A 19,967-nucleotide genomic window follows, 5' to 3' on the forward strand; every position below is an offset into this window, starting at 1 on the left:
GTGCCGAGCCGAGCTGGTGGCGCGGCCGCAGCGGCAGCAGGCGGGGAAGCGCTCCCCACCGCTCCGCCTCCCATCGCCGCCCGCTGCGGGGATGTGTGATTGCCATGGCGAGGCGGCTCTTCCCGGGGGCCTGGCTCAGGAAACCCCACTACGCGCAGGTAGGCCGGCAGCGGGCCGTCCCCCGCGGCGGGCGGGTCGGGCCGGGCAGGCCGGTTGCCAGCACCCTTCCCTCCCGGTTCCCCCCTTCCCCCCCTCCCCAGGCAAAGTTACCTCAGGAGCGGGCGCCCCCCGCAGGTCTCGCCGCTTCTCCCGGCCCGGCGCGGGTGCGGCCGTCGTTCCCTCCCGCCGGCGCCTGGCGGCGGACGGGGCTCGGCTGCGCCGCCGCGCTGTTGGGCGGCTTGGCCGGCGGGAGGCGGCGGTGCCGGGGCTGAGGCGCTAGCCGCGGCCGGCGGGCCCCTCGGCGGCGGAGGTCTCGGGGCGCGGGAACAGGTGCTGGGGGGCCGCGGTGCCTGTTGCCGCCCCTCCCGCCGGTCGGATCGGGCCTCTCTTGCGGCCGCTGGGGTGCAGCGAGCGCCGCGGAGCGCCCTCCCCGAGCGGTCCGCCCTGCGCGCCCGCAGGACCTGTTACGCGGCCGCCTGCCCGCCGGCTCCCTCGGCCCCCGCGGGCTCCCAAGAGGCTTCCAGTTGGGCAGCTACCCCTCCCTCCCCTCCCCCCCATCCCCCGGCATTGCCGGGGCCCTCATGCTTTTCTCCACATGTCCCTCCTTTACACCTATCGCCGGTGCCGTGGACATCCATCCTATCAGAGGATGGACTAGAGCATGCATGAGCAGGCTCGTTTTTTCCTGTCTCTTTAAAGAATTAATGTCGGGCACTTTTGCGGTCCAGTAGTTAGTTGCTACATGCATTTGTGTATGCGTTCGTAGACACACTGTTGTATTTACATATACCGGTACGCGTTTGTTTTACTTAAGCTATCTGTGTAAGGGTTTTTTGGTTGAAAGCGGTGAGCTATCATGTAGCAGGAAGTTCTACTGTGAAACGTTAGTCGGTTATCACTTTGCAGTACATTGAGGGTTATTCTCTGGGAATCCTTTTTATCTATTGCATTATATTTTAATTAAATTGTAACTAAAATGAGCATTTGTTGAGTTGGAGGGGATAAGTTTATTTCCTTTTCCTATATATGCTTCTTACACATTCATCGTCTGTTGATACCTTATTAAATGCTTTGTGATCATGGGATTAAAAAACATAAACTTCATACTCCTGTATTTGAAAGTCTTGAATGTTTCAATTCCTCCTCATCTGGAGCTTTTCTGATCTGTATTCTCTTTTTGGAAGGACCTGAAATGGGATGTAACATTTAAGAAGAAGTGTACAGATATGGGTATAATCTTACCCTCTTTGGTATTTGTTTTATGGTATGTATCGCAGATCTGTGTCAGTATCACTTGATTTTCAGACCAGAAAAGATTGTTCTTGATCTGTTTACTGAAGTAGACACTTCTACAGCATTTGGATTCCCATAGGAGAAAGCCTCTGAGACAAATAAAAATTAATTCATAATCTATATGCTACCTTTCAAATTAGGATTCTCCAAATAGTTTGTCTCGGTGATAAATCTCTCTCTGATCGTTGTGATGTCTGATAACATTTTTCTCCATTCTTCTCAGCATTTATTTTAAGGCCTTTCGAGCAAAATATGACGTTTTACAATCTGAGAAACAGGAAGACAGCAAGATTGTTTATTAGAAAAGCGAAATAAGTTAAATATTTGTTTCTATAGCTTTGTTATACTGGAAGCTGCGTTTGAATATTGTACAGATTTGTTTTAATAGTAGCTTTGTGAACATTAACATATTTTCTGTGTTAGACAGTGAATGCATGTTGATATTTGATGCATCCATAGAATGGCAGCAAGCTATCAATATATTGGCTTTTCTTGTCCCTGCATGTTACTGTTGGTGCATGACAACTGTAGTCATGGTTTAACTATAATAATTCCTGAGTGCTTTGTTGAGATTTGTCTTCAAAGAAGCTGTCTAAGCGAATGGTAGGCTTTAACTCACTGAGATGTAGCTATGAGCAAGATGGAAAGATTTGTGCAGTATTGCTACGCAATATTTCAATAGCACAGCAGGGAAGATGGTTGTACAATGAAAGGTATTGCTGAGTGGCTTCCAAATCTTGTTGGCTGGTGTTCCGGATTTTTGAAAAGTGTGTTGTGAATTAAGTTGCTAGAACATCAGGTTCTGCAAGGCAGAGCTTAATACCTGCTGTAGCTTTCCTGCTGTAATAGGAGCAGGATGCTATGAGTTGGTTTGCAACTGATACTCTATGGCAAATGTTCTATTATTATTATTTTACATGTTCTTTAGCTTTTATGCAGAATGCTAGATCCATAGGTAATCAGCTGATGATCTAGAAGGATGTGCTGCCAAGTATCAGCTCATGTAAAAGCTCATGTAAAAGGAGCAGGGTGAACTCTTAGATATCTTATTTCAGACCAGACCCTAGTGGTTAGGGACACACAGAGACATTAAAGTTTTGTCACAAAACAATAACTCTGAAATACAAAATTTTCTCATTGCTTAGACTGCAAATCATGTAACAATAGTAAAACAAATAAAACAACAAAAAACCCTCAAACCTGACAAACTTTTAAGCACTCTTAAATACCATACAAAAAAAAAATCTAATTGTATTTGTAGGATTTTACAATTGGGTGATTAACACTGTTGGGATTTGATATATGTTTTACAAGGAGAGGCTAGTGTCCCAAATTTTGGAGACATTGTCCTGAACTTCATTCTGATGGCTGTAGTTAGCAATTGTATCATGAAGCTGAGGGCAAGCCAGCAGGGTTGTGGATGACAACAATCTTGTAAAGAACACCTGCACGCTTGGAAGCTTTCTGGCCTCTAGAGATTCTGGACCGAATTTATAGACTCTTTAGAGATGCCCCATGGACTTCAGTAATGTACAGGAGACTCTCTTTGAAGGCCAAAAGAATAAACAAGTTTTAAAGCCTTACGTAAGAGAAACTTCCTATATCATCTCTTTCCTCTAAGATTTTAATTCTTCCCCCCTGCCCCCCTTAGCCTTTTAAGGGGAAACATCCTGTTTTCCATGTTTTCCATCTTGGTCATTATTTTATCTCAAAAGATATCTCCAATGTTGTTTACTCAGTTTGATTATTGGGGATACAAATAATTCAAGATGCTATCATAATCTTAAGAATGTGCTGCTTGCTCTTAAAAATGTGAATGTGTCCAGTATATGGCATCCAAGACAGCATGGGCTTATACTCTCAGACATCATGTCAGCCTACCCAAAATGTGTCCTATGATCCATAAACCAACTTGAACAGAGAACAAAATGAGATTTCTAATATGATCAGCCTACATTTTTTTTAATCTGTTCTTTCCTATTGCTAATATGCAAAACAAATGGAGTGAGCAACTCCAATTTAGAGAACGTTAGTGCACTATGGTTATGTGGAATACTTTGCAGAATTAAGCTCTCTGTACTATTAAACAAAGAAAAGCTTTCATACTCTTTAACCATAAAAATGTTTTAAATAAAAAGTACACTTACCAAAAACTGGCAAGTTATGTTGCATTTTGATCTGCTACTCTCCATATGCTTTGGAGTGCGTCCAGGCTTGAGTTTTGCCAGAAGTGGTTTTCCAGTACTGTTCCAGGGGATGAATGTCTAATTATTATTCAATGCACATGACTTAGGAGAATATACAAGTGATGGAAGAAGTCGACTCTGTAATATCCTTTTAAGCATTACAAGTGCTTTCCTTCATTCTTACATTCTCTGACTCATATTTAAAAGTCTTGATGGAAGAGTGAAGCAGAAAAGAGAAATTGTGTTTTCTGGTTTGAATGCTTTCTTCCTTTTTTGATAATTTTTGAATTCTCAGTCCTTCCGTCGCCCTAAATATGTTGCTATTAAAAATGTTTCCTAGTAGTTTGTCACAATTCCAAATGAAGTCTGCCTATATTTATTGCTCCCTAATCTCTGTATGTATTGCTCCCTAATCTCTGTCTGGGACTTCTTGCTCAGAAATGTGTTCAAATTATCTGCATAGCATATGTGCAGTAAGTCCGCTGTATTCAGGGTGCATTAATGCACATGTGACCTAACCAGGCTCAGTAAATCCATGTTCCTGCTGCATTAGTACAGCACATGCACATCAATTCTGAGACTTCTTAGATTAAGTGGACCAAGTCTGTCTACACTCACAGACCAATTCTGGGGAGGAAGTGGAAATTTTATAGGGGATATGTATGGGAAGAAACCAAATAATGATTGGTCCTTTTGCTGAACATAAGGAGGTTCTTACTAGAAAAAACAATTCCCTTTGAATTCCCTTAGAAGAGAGTGGAACCTTCTGGTCTTCTGTAAGCAGATATATGCTCTTGTCCATGCTCTGAACTGGCAGGACGTAAGTCTCATGCAAGTCAAAAGCTACATGACTGCATTGGCACAGTGCTGAGCCCAAAATAAATCTAGCTTCTCTAGAACTTCCTGCCAAGTATATGATGTAGTCAGATGGCATTTGAGGAGGATTTTCTGTCCCAAACACATTTTCTTTCTGCCTGAGAAGGAGGACAAATGTGGATAAACCCATATATACAGTATTCTCTCCTGTACTATGAATATGGTTGATACTCTGCAGTGGTCCTGAGGCCTGCAGACCACTGGTGGTCTCTGAGATTGTACTAAACAGTTTGTATTGTGTTAAATAACACTTTGATTTAAAGTTTAGTATTATAAATGTTCATGGAAGGAGTCAGCAAGAAACCGTGAGGAATTAAGAGGGTTTGTTGTCCCAGAAGCTTTGGCTACCAAGCAGTTTTTACACATGAAACAGCTTTGCCTAAAATGATCAGATTTATTCTTATTGATCTTTTTCAGATTTTACTAGTAGTTTTTTGTGCTGGATTATTTGTGTTCTACAATATTAGTGTTATTAGAAATAGTTTAAAAAAAAAACCCAACCAACAAAAAAAAACCCTGTCTCTAAAGGAAATCACTGTATCTTATTTTTCAAAAAGATGAAAGATAATCATTAGCACTTATTTGCTATAATTCCTGATTCACAGGAGCTTCCTCTTATGTATGTATGGGGAAATACTGAATAAAGTTAATTTATTAAATTTTTCAGTAGTCCTATTAATAGAAGACATTTTGTAGAGAAGAGTCTTGTGACAGGCTTTAGGAAGACCATTGTCAGAATTGTCTGTAGAAGTGAGGATATGATAAAATCATTTTTAGTTCTCCCTGTAGGGGTTCTGCAATATTTTATTAAGGACTGGGTGATTAAAGAGTTGTGAAAGGTTCACTTTTAAAAACAAAAATCAAATTGAAAAAAGCAAATACCTGTTTTATCTTTCCTATTCAAACTCTGCCCGAAGCATCCTGTTCTCTGCAGACTTATTTTCCAGACTGACTGCAGCTGTGGAACAATAATCCTTCATATATTTGCATTTAGTATCTGTAAATGACATTTGTGTCCTTCTTGTGGTTGCTTATTCATAATAATCTGCAACCCATGGGGTTTTTTTGTTGGTTTGGGTTGTTTTTTTTTTTTAAGTTTTATGCACTTCTATCTCACACAGATGTTGCTTGAATCACTGAAACTGCCTGCCATTATGTTTGGTATCCTTTCTTGTTTGTGGGTAGAATTTCACATGATAAAAGAAGATCTTATGTTACTTTGAATCTCTGAAAGTGCGTGTAATGGAGTTAGAGATCCAGATTTGGCTTCTGTGAGCTAGAAAGCCCTGGAAGGCATGCTGGTATGTTGAAGTAAACATACCCAGAAACTCTGTACTGATGCAATTTTTGTCATGGATTGTTTTTACGCATGATGTTGGGTATCAAAATGTTCAATGTATTTAAAATTTTGATAGTTTCTGGCAAATCATACTTCTCTTTGGAGAAAAAAAAAAAAAAAACACAAAACAAACAAACAAAAAAAAAAACACCAAAAAAACTAAAAATTGCATTCAAGAGAAAGCACTTAAAGGTGCCAGAAGGTTTCGTGCTTATCGGAAGGAAGGAAGTGTCTTGCTATAGCTTCTGCCTTGATTACTTTATTTTGAGGCAATATCCATTTTACAGCAAAGAAAAAAAAAAAATCCCCTTATGTTCCTTGTCTCCCAATTTTGATAACAACTTAAAGGAAATACTTGGAATGCTTTGTAGAGTGCAACATGGGGTAAACTGGGACTTGGACCATATGAATAGGTCCTCTATACTCTGCTCCAAAGAAGCTGAGTAAATCTAACACTGAAACTCTATCAGCAAGACTGTAAGTATTGGCGTTCATGTATGTGTTTCTTTGGCCCAGAATTTTAGCATTGTTGAGATGTAAGTTAGGTTCTTTTATATTGCAGATGCGGTTTGTTTATAAATAGCAGTCTTGAAGAGGAAAAAAAGTCGGAAATGCTATAATTGAATACACTTTGTGTTAGCATGACACCCCCCACCCCAACATTTGCATAGTTGGTCCTGTCCATGTATGGCAGTCTGCCCTTTTGTGGCTAAAAGGAGAAAGGCATGAGCTTCAATGTTTTAAATGAATTAAATTTACGCTGCTTAGATTGGAAACATTTTTTAGCTTATTTTTAACTGGTGCTTTTATTTCCTTCCTGGAAGATATAGTACCTAGACTTATCTAAAGAATGAGACTTATAGAGAAAGTGTGTCCTTCAAGAATGTGCAGGGCATATGTCAAGATACGAGATGACTTCTGGTAGGATTCAAAAAAGTTAATTTGAAGAAATGTAATTAAACTTCATAAAAGAGAGACACTTGAAAATTAAAGTACATGAGATGATAGAGAAAGCACCCAGCTTTGCTACTGAATTCTTAAATTATGATGCTTGTACTGTGTAGTGCTATTTACTTAAAAACAAAACAAAACAAAAAACAAAACCCCAACACATTTCTGGAGAAAGCTTTTATGTTTTATGTGTAGGAATGTCATCTATCAGCTTTTCCAGCTGCTGTAGGCCAAGTGCTGGACGGAAGATTGGAGACTACCATTCTTTCTTGCTCTATATTGTGTGTCTCAGCAGCTGTACGCTGAGTAACAAATTTGGGAAGTTGGATAGGAGAGAAGAGGACTTACCTGAAACGCCAAACAGGATTCCCCCCCCCCCTTTTTTTTTTCCTGGCAGCAAATTTAGGTAGAATACCATGAGCTGTTTAAAAACATACATCCTTTTCAGATAGGATGCTCAAGAGTTTTTGTTGCTGGAATGTGTGTGTGATGGTTGTGTTTGGGTTTTATTTATTTATTTAATACATGAGGAAATGTTGTCTGAGACTAGGTTCACAACATTATACTGGTGGTATATACTTAAATGGAAAATAAAAGTTCTTAAGTTAGCTTTGTGACAGTGTGTATGCAAGAAGTTAAGGATGGTTTGAGTCAGCCTTTGCCAATGCAGCCATTCTCATTTCAGCCTGGCACATCTTAATTGTACTTGGTCAGTAAGGGGGCTAACTGCTGAGCTGTGTGGAGTATTGCTGGGGTAGTCCAAGATGCTCCTCTGACCCCATGCTCCAGTAGTTTACTATACATACAGCTAAAGTGTCAGAGTGAGCATGCGCCCACACCGTAGCTACTACAGCTTGTTATTTGTTTGACTACTGGAAACTTCCAGCAAAAATGTTTTTTCTTGAAGGGGATGATTCTTAGTATGAGACCTAGGTGTGTTTGCTTCTACAGACCCTGCTATGTGGTGGTAACCTTTGACAGAGCATTTGGGCAAAGGAGTGGAAGTGGGAATAATGGGAAGTTGTTTGCTCAGTTGACTAGAAGTCAATCCTGACAAAAAGATGAGTACAAAAAACTAATGAACATGCCTTCATTGCATAGTTATCAATAATTGAATATGATCTGATTTTATCAAACTGTCATGCTTTAATTACAAATAGGTTTTGTACCTGTCTTCAGATGCTGCTGTGTCTCATTGTGCTTGCGAAGGCAAAGATCATTCTTTCTGTTTGATGCTGTATCTAGTTACAGAAACGTTAGGCCAAAGTAAAAATAGATGAATGACTCAGATAATTTCAGGAACTGTACTACAGAGCACTCATTGGTATTACTACTGTGTTGAAAGCAGCAAAAAAAAAAATTAAACTCGAGGTTATGAAAGCATGAGTTTCTGGGTGTTATAAGAACAAATAAAAATAAATAAATTATTACAGAAGACATTGAACCTGCGTGACTATACTATAATAGTTCTTATTTGTAAATGCTAAAACTATTACATATCATCTGTTCTTTGACCAGCAGAAAGTATGAAGGTAGCAAAGAAAGAAAACACCTTGTGGTTGCTTCTACAGAGTCTGCTATGTGGTGGTGACCTTTGACAGACTGAGAAAAATCTGTTTGTATGCTCACAACTGATCCAGATCAGGTGATCTGTCAATCCTGTACCTTAAATGTTTTTGATCTACTGGTCTGGTTCACATCTCAGTTCAAAACTGTGTTTCAAGAGACCTCTGCTGGAGGGCTGCTTCAGGGCTGGTAACCTGGGTTTACTGGGACAGATCTGCTGGGGTAGAATAGATGTCTTTGGTTTTGTTTTGGTTTATTTTGTGTAGTGTGGGTGTAAGAACTAAACTATGCAAAGAATCCATCTGCCCTGCTTACAGCTTTCCTTCAGTTCTGGAAGTGAGAACAGGGAGAGAGACAGTCTCCTAGTGCTTTGCCATAGCACCTTTGCTGGCTTCCCAGAGCTGTGAAAGAAGGTTGCTTGTGGATGATAAATGCATTTTGTACATGGACAGTAGTTCAGGATAAGGATTCCGAAGTAGGAAAGTTGTGCTGGAGAGACTGAAGAAGTGTACGAGGCACTGGGTAGTGCTGGAAACTTGCTTGAGAATGGAAGACAGACAGTGGAGAAAGACTGGAACCGAAGCCAGTGCTGCAGAATCAGATGTAAACAGACTGGAAATAACTGGAAGAAAAAATAGCAGATAATGTGTGGTTCAAGAGGGGGACGCTAAGACTGGCTAAGCAAACAGATTGAGATGGGCACTGGAAAGGAAAAACTAGTAAGTGAAAATTGTAAATGACTAAATACAGAAGATGGTCTGGAAGAAAGAATAGATGAGTTTGAGTCCACCTGAGCTTGAACTAAGATTTCAGCTCAATTCTGTAGGGAGCGGTGGTGCTGGAAGTATTTCTGAACCCATTGGCTGAGGTATCAGTTGTCACTTATTCCTGGTTCATGTGTAGGATGACTTCTACTGCTTTTCATCAGTCTGTTCAAGTTAATGTGGTTTGCAAGAAAGTTAGTGATTCTTCATGTTTTAAGAATGTAGGTGCAGTATTTTGTCTTTTTTTTTTTTTAAAAAACTAGGAAATTGCACTAAAAGTCTTGCAATCCTGTCATTTTAGTAGAGTTCTTTCAATGGGAAAGGCTTGTGTATGGTATTTCTTTTTTTGATGCTCCCCAGCCCCCTTGCTGTTGGTTTTGTTTTCTTGGCCATTCTGGCCTCCCCAGCTTCCTCATACATTTTCTAAGCTCTTTCTAAATGTGCTGTAAACCACACAGCATTATTGTTGGTCTTCTTTTGTACTCCATCCAGTTTGTATCCATATTGTGGACACCACACTTTATAGGAAATTACATGTTACTCCAAGTAAGCTCTTTGTGGCTTTGAGGAAAATAGCAGAAATTATTCCTGCCTTACAACACTCCCAATAAAATATCATAAAAGAAGAGCTGGCTGAAGGAACTATCTGGTCAAGATTTATTAACAGAATAAAAGCAGTTAGTTGTATCTATTTCTTCTTTTAATTAGGTAGTTTTAAGATCAAGTCAAGTGAGTGTGTGCAAAGGAATGAAGGAATAAGGATGCATCACTGAGGCACTTGGCAGGACCTCAGCTGTATGGGTTTGGAAGCACCTTTGAGTGTTTTGAACTGACCTTTCTTGGATTATTTCTTCTAAGAGGAAAGGATGTAATGCATGCTGGTTATTTGTCGTATTTTTATAGGTACTCATAAATTATTGTAGTCTTTCTAGTTGTAAATAAGTCAGCTTTTTTTTTTTTTTTTAATCTGCTGCAGTTCTGTGTTTTCCCTTCGTTTTAAAGCTGGGTAAATACTGTTCATCCTTTTGCCATCTGCTGGAACCTGCTTTCTCCTGCCCCTCCCAGGTCTCCCTCCTTAAGATTTCCAAGCTCTTAGTTCATGGCTGAGAGCTCACTTTGAGGCACTATCAGGTTTTCCTTTTTTTTTTTTTTTTCTTTTAAATCAGCTTAACTCTTGATTTTTCACAATAAAACATTGGCTTAGTTTCATAAAAGTTGAAAAACAGTTTGAAATTTTTAATCAGTTGAGGAGCTAGCTGTCCTGGAAACACAAATCCTCTGCCTAAACATAGGTCAGATGCAAATTTATTTATTTATCAGTGTAACACTGGCCCCTTGCTAACCTCAGCACTGATTTGGATGGACCAAACGTATGAGGCATTTCAAGCTCCTGGTTACAGAAAGTTCACTTCTCCTAGATGTGTCTGCCAGAGACTTCTAGCAGCAAATCAATGAAAGTTTTGAATTTTGAAGAAAATGTGATCTGAATCAACAAGTTGCTATGAAATATTTGATTATTTGGCATTGATAATTCCTTGATGGGTTTTTATCTTTTTTTTTTTCCATTTTTTTTTTTCATGGACCATTGATGTAGTCTAGCATAGCAACTCTACGTTCCTGTACAGCTTTCTCCTACCTTTCCTTCTCTAGTTACATATAGGTAAGACAGTACTTAAGCACTTCACTTATTAAAGTGGCCCAAATCTTTGAAAAGATTTTTTTGTTTTTTAGTAAGTGCATTTCAGTGTTTGTATTGCATGTTCCTCTTAACCTATATTTATATTAAAGATGTGTAGTTTCATTAAACTATTAGACAAGCTACACTGCCACAATCAGCCTTTCAAAATTCTGATAGTACTTCTTAAACAGCATAAACAAAACTTTTACATTATTTATTGATAAACCCTAGTATTTAGTCTTACTTATAGGCTCTGATTTTCAAAAGCAGGAAAATTTAAAATATGACACTGTTTCCCATCCCTGGAGGTGTTTAAGGCCAGGCTGGATGGGGGTTTGAGCAACCTGGTCTAGTGGGAGTTGTCCCTGCCTATGGCAGGGGGGTTGGAACTCGATGATCTTCAAGGTCCTTTCCAACCTAAACCATTCTATGATTCTATAATGAGGTTTTGACTATAAGTATTTACTTATCAGTGAAGTTCCTGTGGCTGTATGACCAGATCATCTTGGGATATTTCAGCTGAAATACAGAAAATTATTGCTTAGTATATTAAAGAAAATAGAAATCACTGTCTTAAATCTCCAGATGCTGTGCTATAACTACAATATTTACTCAAAGGCAGAGGAACTGGTCTTGAAGCAAGGAAAGAAGTTTTGAGATAAAGTGGACAAGTGTGTGTATCTGATCCTATGGAAAGGAAAAATCCACTTTCAAGTCAAGCTGCTTGTGTTAGACTTGTATACAAGCATGTTACAATTCTCATTTACTTTGATAAGATGTCTGAAGTTTAAGGTTGTTCCCAAATAAACTTTAGTGATGCTGCTAATTTTTTACTAAAGCTTTGAATTCTTTGTTGAGCAAGGTGAAGAATGTGCAGATTTGAACAAGCTTCAGTAGATCACATAAAGACAACATTAAAACATTTTTGTTCTACTGTAGGAGGAGAGAAATACGAAATTGTGGTTAGAGCAGTGGACTGTGACTTTGGAGATCTAAATTTAGGTGTGAGTTATTACCTGTGAGGCCTTGGGTGGGTTGATCTGTTTCTGCTTGTTCTCAGAAGTGTTCACCTATTTTGTATATAAATTTCCATTCTTGCAGAGAGTGTGGATACATATCTATTAGCATCTTGGAACCACAAACACTATTTTGATGTGGAATTTCATGGTACTATGTGTTTTGAAGGGACATAAAGCATCATGAGAAATATTTATGCTGGAACTGTTTAAAGGCTGTACCGGCATGCTCCTGCTTTTCTGTGTAACTTGTTAGGTTAACTTCTTGCTCATTATTACATTACATCACATCATGTGTTTGGAACCTTTTCCAAACATGTGGAATGGTTTCTCTATGAGGAACAGCTAAGTTAGAACCTGTCAATCTGGAGAAGAGATGACATGGCAGGGAGGCATGTAATGGAGGCTCACAAAATCATGACAGATGTGGAGAAAGTGGACAGAAATCGATAACTCATCTCTTCCAATACATGAACTAGGGGATCTCAAACAAAGCTAATATGAACCAGATTTAAGTAAAATAAAGTCCAGTCCCTGACCCCAGTACAGTGGATAGCAGACCTGTGGAATTAATTGCTAAAGGGTGTTCTGGATGCTAAAAGCTTATGTGGATTTTAAGGAGTCTGGCTAAGTTCATGAAAGATAAGTGGTTTGAGATTTATTAAACCTAGAAAATCACATCTGGCTTAGCAGGTTCTAGAGGAAAAATGGGAGCACATTTGTGATGTATATTATATGTTCTCACCCTTCGATGGCGTCTGTTTATAGCTATTGGTGAAGATCAGGATACTGGTAGAAGTAGATCTCATGCTGACCCAATACAGCTGCTCTTATGCACTTTCCTTATATCCTGTTGCTAAAGCTGATCCTGACTTTCTAATTCTCTTCTAATTCTGATGTGAGTATGAAAATCAAACTGTTAGCACACCAGACTTGGGGGGGGGAAGAAAAGAAAAAGATCAAACCATGCCTTTTCTGTTACAAGGCACTTAACTCTCCCTCAATTCTTAATTTATAAATACTTTTTTCATAAAATCATAGAATTGCTGAGGTTGGAAGGGACCTTTAAGATCATCGAGTCCAACCATTAACCTACCCTGACAAAAACCACTTCCACTTCTAAACCATGTCCCTAAGTACCACATCTACCCTTTTTTTAAACACCTCCAGGGATGGTGAATCCACCACCTCCCTGGGCAGCCTATTCCAATGTTTAATAAACCTTTCAGTGAAAAAATGTTTCCTAATACCCAATCTAAACCTCCCCTGACATAACTTGAACCCATTTCCTCTCCCTGGTGACAAGTGATAGGATGAGAAGAGGACAGCCCTCACCTCTCTACAACCTCCTTTCAGGTAGTTGTAGAGGGTGATAAGGTCTCCCCTCAGCCTCCTCTTCTCCAGGCTAAACAACCCCAGTTCCCTCAGTCGTTCCTCATAAGGTTTGTCCTCCAGACCCTTCACCAGCTTTGTAGCCCTTCTCTGGACACGCTCCAACACCTCAATGTCATTCTTTGTAGTGAGGGGCCCAAAACTGAACGCAATACTCGAGGTGGGGCCTCACCAGTGCCCAGTACAGGGGGATGATCACTTCCCTAATCCTGCTCACCACACTATTCCTGATACAGGCCAGGATGCTGTTGGCCTTTTTGGCCACCTGGGCACACTGCCGGCTCATATTGAGCTGGCCATCCACCAACACCCCCAGGTTCTTTTCCACCAGGCAGCTTTTGAGCCACTCTGCCCCAAGCCTGTAGTGCTGCATGGGGTTGTTGTGACCCAAGTGCAGGACCTGGCACTTGGCCTTGTTGAACTTCATACCATTGGCCTCAGCCCATCGGTCCAGCCTGTCCAGATCCCTCTGCAGAGCCATCCTACCCTCAAGCAGATCAACACGCCCGCCTAGCCTAGTGTCACCTGCAAACTTACTGAGGGTGCATTCGATCCCCTCATCCAGATCATTGATAAAGATATTAAACAGAACTGGCCCCAGCACCAAGCCCTGGGGGACACCACTTGTGACCGGACACCAACTAGATTTAACTCCATTCACCACCACTCTCTGGGCACGGCCATCCAGCCAGTTTTTTGCCCAGCGAAGAGTATACCTATCCAGGCCATGAGCAGGCAGTTTCTCCAGCAGAATGCTGTGGGAAAAGGTGTCAAAAGCTTTGCAAAAATCCAGGTAGATAACATCCACAGCTTTTCCCTCATCCACTAAGTGAGTCACCTTATCACAGAAGGAGATCAGGTTTGTCAGGCATGACCTGTCTTTCACAAACCCAATGCTGACTGGGCCTGATCGCCCTGTTCCCCTGCATGTGCTGTGTAATGGCACTGAGGATGATCTGTTCCATAACCTTCCCAGGAGGTTAACCTTTCCTCTGTCCCTAGGGAAAAATGTAAATGTGAGGCCACAGAAACAACGGGAAAGCCTTGCATACAGTTATGGGAAAGACCACTGAAGGTGAGGCTAGTACAGAGGAATTTTACTTGCATAATTAGATGGTGTCATGTCAAGGAAGGAGTGGGAGACTTCAGCACATGGAACCAGTCCCTGATATCCACCTTACTCATTGAATATGTCTTGCATATTTATACATTAACACAGATAGTTTTTTGACCAGATTCCTGGTCTGATGGATTTGGTTTACCAGGAGTGGAACATAAGTAGTCTTAGAGAAAAATGCAAGTAGTTGAGCTCTGAGAGTTTGATTTTGATCAAAATGGTTTTTCCAGCCTGGCTTGCCCTATGAGGGTCTGACATGTTTTATTTTATTTATTTATATCTTAATTTTCCTTCCACCTACATAAGTTGAACTGACCTCTCCTGTCAGTTTTTCTCACTGAACGAAGCGAATTTTCCATGTAATGCAGTATGCTTATTTTATCCCTGTGGAATTCAAATTCTTAAAGGTGAAATAGTGAATCATGTTTGTTTCTATCATTCTGACTACTGCTGAATGAATTACAGAGAATATTTTCTCTTTGTGTCCTCTAGGTACGTTTCTCATATATGCGGATGAAGTATCTCTTCATCTCTTGGTTAGTAGTATTTATTGGCAGCTGGGTTATGTATGTTCAGTACTCCACCTACACAGAACTATGCAGAGGACATGACTGTAGGAAAATAATAGTAAGTATACTTACCATAGCTTTCTTATGTGTTTGTCCCGACTAATTCCACAGCCAATTCAGTCAGTGCCATGTGTAAATTAAACAGTTTCTGATATTCCACCATGTTGAAGTAAGATTACATCTTCGATTACAGATAAATCCAGTTACGTTACTAAACATTGTTTTGGTATAGGGTTATTAAAATCGTTTTATTAGATTTTTCTTTCAAGAGTGAGGTGTTGGGAGAGATACAGTTGTTGCCTCCTTTCTTGGGCAATTTTAAAAATCTTTTTCTCCCTGTTTGTTTCAGTGTGATAAATACAAGACTGGAGTTATTGATGGGTCAGCATGTAGCAGTCTTTGTGCTAAAGAAACATTGTATTTTGGAAAATGTTTGTCAACGAAGCCCAATAACCAGGTAAGGCTTTACTCATCAAACCTAGTCATATTATTTCCCACTGAAAAGTCATTCTGTACAACATCAAGTAGACCTTAGTGTCTGTAAGCTGTATTTGATATAGATTATTTCAAACTCCATGTGCTGTGACATGAAGAGCACGTTTATATATATGCATATAATATACCTAGAGAGAGAGAGACTATCTAGGTATACTATATACGATATGCACCTATATATAATATACCTGTATGTATTATTATATATTATTCCACTATTTAGAGGGGTATATTACTATTTTATAATACATATATTTTATAAGTATATATAAAATACACTGGATCCTTCCACGTTTTGATAGAATATCTATACTTTTGCACAGCATACTACTTCTGTGCTATCCGAAATAGAAGCAGCAGCCTCTTAATAACCTATGTGAAGATGGTAGTAATGCCAATATACTGTTTTTCAAGCTGTCTTTGTATTTCGACAGTGTAGTGTCTCTTGAGTACCTGCAGTAGTGTATTGTATTTGAAGTTGCCATTGTTTGAATGTGCTCGGTGCATTGTCTGTACGCAGGACTCCATTTTCTAATCTGTGTTGACTCTTGAAGCAATGGTTGGAGTACAGGTGGTCTCTAGATGACCTGTAGTCATCTAAAGTTGTTTTTGACCTTTTCCCCTCTTTTCCTGTATAGATGTACTTGGGAATATGGGGAAATCTGCAAGGTGTTATAAAATGCCAGATGGAAGAAGCTGCCCAACCTAATTTTGGTACTGACCCAGAACCAAGGAAGGAAATAGTCCTATTTGATAAACCAACAAGAGGAACCACTGTTGAGAAGTTCAAAGAAATGGTATATGGTCTTTTTAAAGTAAGTATATGCTTATTTATTCTGCTTTGATAGTAAAGCTTATTTTCCCGCAGCTGGAGAGAGTGCCCTATTGTATGAGCTGTGTTCAAATGCATGTTAGAAAAGCAATCGATCAGCACAGAAATAGTTTTTCCCGGAGGTGCTTATCTTGACGTTTAAAGTAGCTACTTAGCAGGTGTTTTCCTTACTTTTTAACAGATGCAAGTTGGTATGCATCTGGCATGTCTACAGCTTTCATAGAATCAGTCTATGTTGGAAGGGACCTTTTAAGATCCTCACTTCTATTTGTATAGAAAATATGGTAAAAATACATATATCTTTGCTGCTCTTGGGGTTATTGTAACTGGTTACAAAGACTGAAGCACAATTTGAAAATGTTCGTGCTTGGGAAGAGTTACTATGTTAACTGAGCAGCAGGAATCTTTCTGACCAGAATGACCAGCCATACTTTCCCAGTTCTTTCTGTGTTATATTAATGTGACACTTATTTCTATTGCTTTAATGCTACCCCAGAATTTTCATAATATAGAGTCATCACTTTGATGCTATGTCAATACTGGGTTTTCTTTCTTAAAATTTTCTTGCTATTGTTATAGCTCCTATGTCTCCAGTGATGGAAATAATGCTGTTCTAGCTGAATGAGCATATGTGCACACATTTTAACAAAATTATGTAAAGCTGATGACAGCTGTCATGCATTGCAGTAGCTTTGTCTCTAAGAATTGGTGAGCAGCAGGTGCTTTAGAGTAGTCTTCTGGAGAATTTGGGAAGAGTTTATCTGACTTTCTGCATGTGTTGGTGGTAGTTTAAAATCCAACACTTCAGATTCCAGCAATGGCTTCTTTCTCTGTATTGATCCAACGGAGGTCATTATATCAAATAACAAAATTAAGTATTTCAGTACGCTTATCATATGGAATTTGTACCCAGCATGTCTTCGTACATTTTATAGTTGGCCAAAATGTACTTGATACTGTAATTTCTCTACACCTGTAAGGTTTAATCAGCTGAAAACTAAACCTGATCTAAAGATTTGAATTCTACATACTTTTTCTAAGAGAATATTTAACAAGCTATCTGATATGACTTTTCTAAAGACTGATCTGACCAAGAACAATGTTTGAATTTTAATGTTTGCATTTTGAAATGTAAAGAACACTAGTACTTTCAGAAGATCATATACTTGGTGCCTTTGAAAACAGAACAAAGTGAAACCTCTGCAGGCATCTGGTAGCAAGTCCTGTAACATCTATAACCAATGAAAACTAGAACATAACATACCCTAACCATACTGTCCGTAGAAGGAGAATAACAGGAGGTAGAATGACAGGTGGATTGGTGATAGTTAATGAAATCATACTTAATCTTTTCCGTTTGTTGTTTTCAGGCAAAATTGGGTGAACAAGGAAATCTTTCAGAACTGGTTAATCTCATCCTATCTTTTGCTGATGGAAACAAAGATGGTAGAGTTTCTTTGCCAGAGGCAAAATCTGCATGGGCACTTCTGCAGCTAGATGAGTTTCTGTTAATGGTGATCTTGCAGGATAAAGAACATACTCCCAAGTTGATGGGTTTTTGTGGGGATCTCTATGTGACTGAAAGAGTTGAATATACCTCTCTCTATGGAATCAGCCTTCCATGGATTATAGAACTTTTCATTCCCTCTGGCTTCAGAAGAAGCATGGACCAATGGTTTACTCCATCATGGCCAAGAAAGGCGAAAATAGCTATAGGGCTTTTAGAATTTGTGGAAGATATTTTCCATGGACCTTATGGAAACTTTCTTATGTGTGATACGAGTGCCAAAAACTTGGGATATAATGATAAATATGATTTGAAAATGATGGACATGAGAAAAATTGTGCCAGAAATTAATTTAAAGGAAATAATTAAAGATCGTCAGTGTGAATCAGATTTGGACTGTATTTATGGTACAGACTGTAGAACTCTGTGTGACCAAAGCAAAATGAGATGTACCACAGAAGTAATTCAGCCAAACTTGGCAAAAGCCTGTCAGCTACTTAAAGACTATCTGCTTCGTGGTGCTCCTTCTGATATTCATGAAGAACTAGAAAAACAACTGTACTTGTGTATTGCCCTTAAAGTCACAGCAAATCAGATGGAAATGGAGCATTCTTTAATACTCAATAACTTAAAAACTTTACTGTGGAAGAAAATTTCCCATACAAATGATTCTTAGCTTCTCCACCAGCAGAAGATAATACTGATGCCTGTCACTACAGGTGGCCTACCACATTTGATAAAAACAATCTGCAGCATTTTTTAAAGACGTTTCTTTACTCAGATTTCATGGATGGCTTTTTAACTCTTGCCCTTCAGTCCATACCTTATGACAGGGCTTCTCAAAGAACAAACACGCCACTCAATGGTCAGGCGGAGGCCAGAAGCGCTTCTGGTGTTCCAGTGCTGTGTTATGGAAACAAAAACCCTGCATGCTTGACTGTTCTATGCACTTTGTCAGATCTTGAACAAGATGAAAGTATTCACTGTGCCACCACATCAACTGATGGAACATCTTACAATTCTGTGAAAATCATTGCTCACTTGTGAAATACCTGCAAAAGATTTTTATCCTAAGTAGTTTTATGATGAACCACCACTACTGCAAACGTGTCTGAGTCCAAGCTGCTGTTATGAATAAACTGAACTGTGAGACTGATGTTTACTAATACATTGGCATGGCAGAATTTGCACATTAATAATTTCTAAACTGTGGAAAAAATAGAATTTTATTCTAGAATTGACATGTTGTAATATGAGACTTAAATCAGATTCTGTTTACACCTTGTTACCTCATGCTTACATCTTGAATGTTTAAGTATTTCAACACTTTATAATGAAGTCCTTACACAATGAACCATATTGGGAGCCAAGAATTGTAGAATATGTTATTTCTTAAAATGATGTATATAGGCTATAGTCTAGCAGCAGCATCAACATCCATTTCAAAAACTGTAGATTATTGTACTTCAGTTGAGACACCTTTAACCCAAATTAAGCTGTAGTAAATATGGAAAAGTAAGGAGTTTGTGGACTAAGCTATTTTATGAGAACTGAAGTTGATTTTTAAAAATACTGATAGCAGAAATGTCCTAACAGTTAAAAAAAAAAAACCCTTGCATTGCGTAGGAATCTGCTGTATGACATGTGAAACAAGTAATAATTGCAGATGAAGTTTTGACGCTCTACAGCTACAGACTAGTACTTAAATCCTCTTGAACTATTGCAGGATGTAAGCCAGAGCTAGACCTGAACTGTAGGACAGAAGCTGGATTGTTCCAGATCATGGAATACTGTTTAAATGGGAGACTCTTGATATAGTAAGAGCCAGGAATGAGGTGGAACATAAGTGAGCTGTAGTGTGTTATTACTTTTTTTTTTCTAGTAGCATCTATGAATTATTCTTAAGTCTCAAGTAAATCCTGGCACTCCACATGGCATGACCACTGTAGCACCTTTAATCTGCATCCCTGTTGTTTCTCAGATTTATATCTCTGTTCACAATTACTCAGAATTGGATCTGTAAAACACCTTAATACTGTGCTCAATACTTCTCTGTTAATGCTTAATTTATAAGTGCTTTAGGTATGAAGTAGTTCCATCCTTAATGATTTTAATGCCCGTCATCCGTATGCTTCTAAATCCTGGCCCCTTAATTCATCTTCAGCATAGGCAAGAAGGACAAGCTTTATTTAAATATTTGAAAGGTTGTTAATTGCTTTAGGTATCC

The 19,967-nt window shown here is 39.3% G+C and overlaps 1 protein-coding gene across 3 annotated transcripts; it reads left to right on the forward strand.

Annotated features, from left to right (window-relative positions):
* Window positions 1–104: 104 nt before the first annotated feature.
* Window positions 105–19,555, forward strand: DIPK1A (divergent protein kinase domain 1A; the record flags this gene model as incomplete). Of its 3 annotated transcripts, XM_082484162.1 has the most annotated exons (5): window positions 105–158; window positions 14,830–14,964; window positions 15,256–15,363; window positions 16,040–16,216; window positions 17,604–19,555. In XM_082484162.1, the coding sequence occupies 5 exons, from the start codon at window positions 105–107 to the stop codon at window positions 18,414–18,416; spliced, it is 1,287 nt and encodes a 428-aa protein (XP_082340288.1). In that variant the 3' UTR covers window positions 18,417–19,555. The 3 variants fall into 3 exon arrangements, with proteins under 3 accessions (XP_082340288.1, XP_082340290.1, XP_082340289.1); XM_082484164.1 differs by lacking the exon at window positions 16,040–16,216; XM_082484163.1 differs by lacking the exon at window positions 14,830–14,964.
* Window positions 19,556–19,967: the final 412 nt, after the last annotated feature.

The sequence above is a fragment of the Vanellus vanellus genome, assembly GCF_965231255.1.
Source record: "Vanellus vanellus genome assembly, chromosome: 5".
NCBI lineage: Eukaryota > Metazoa > Chordata > Aves > Charadriiformes > Charadriidae > Vanellus > Vanellus vanellus.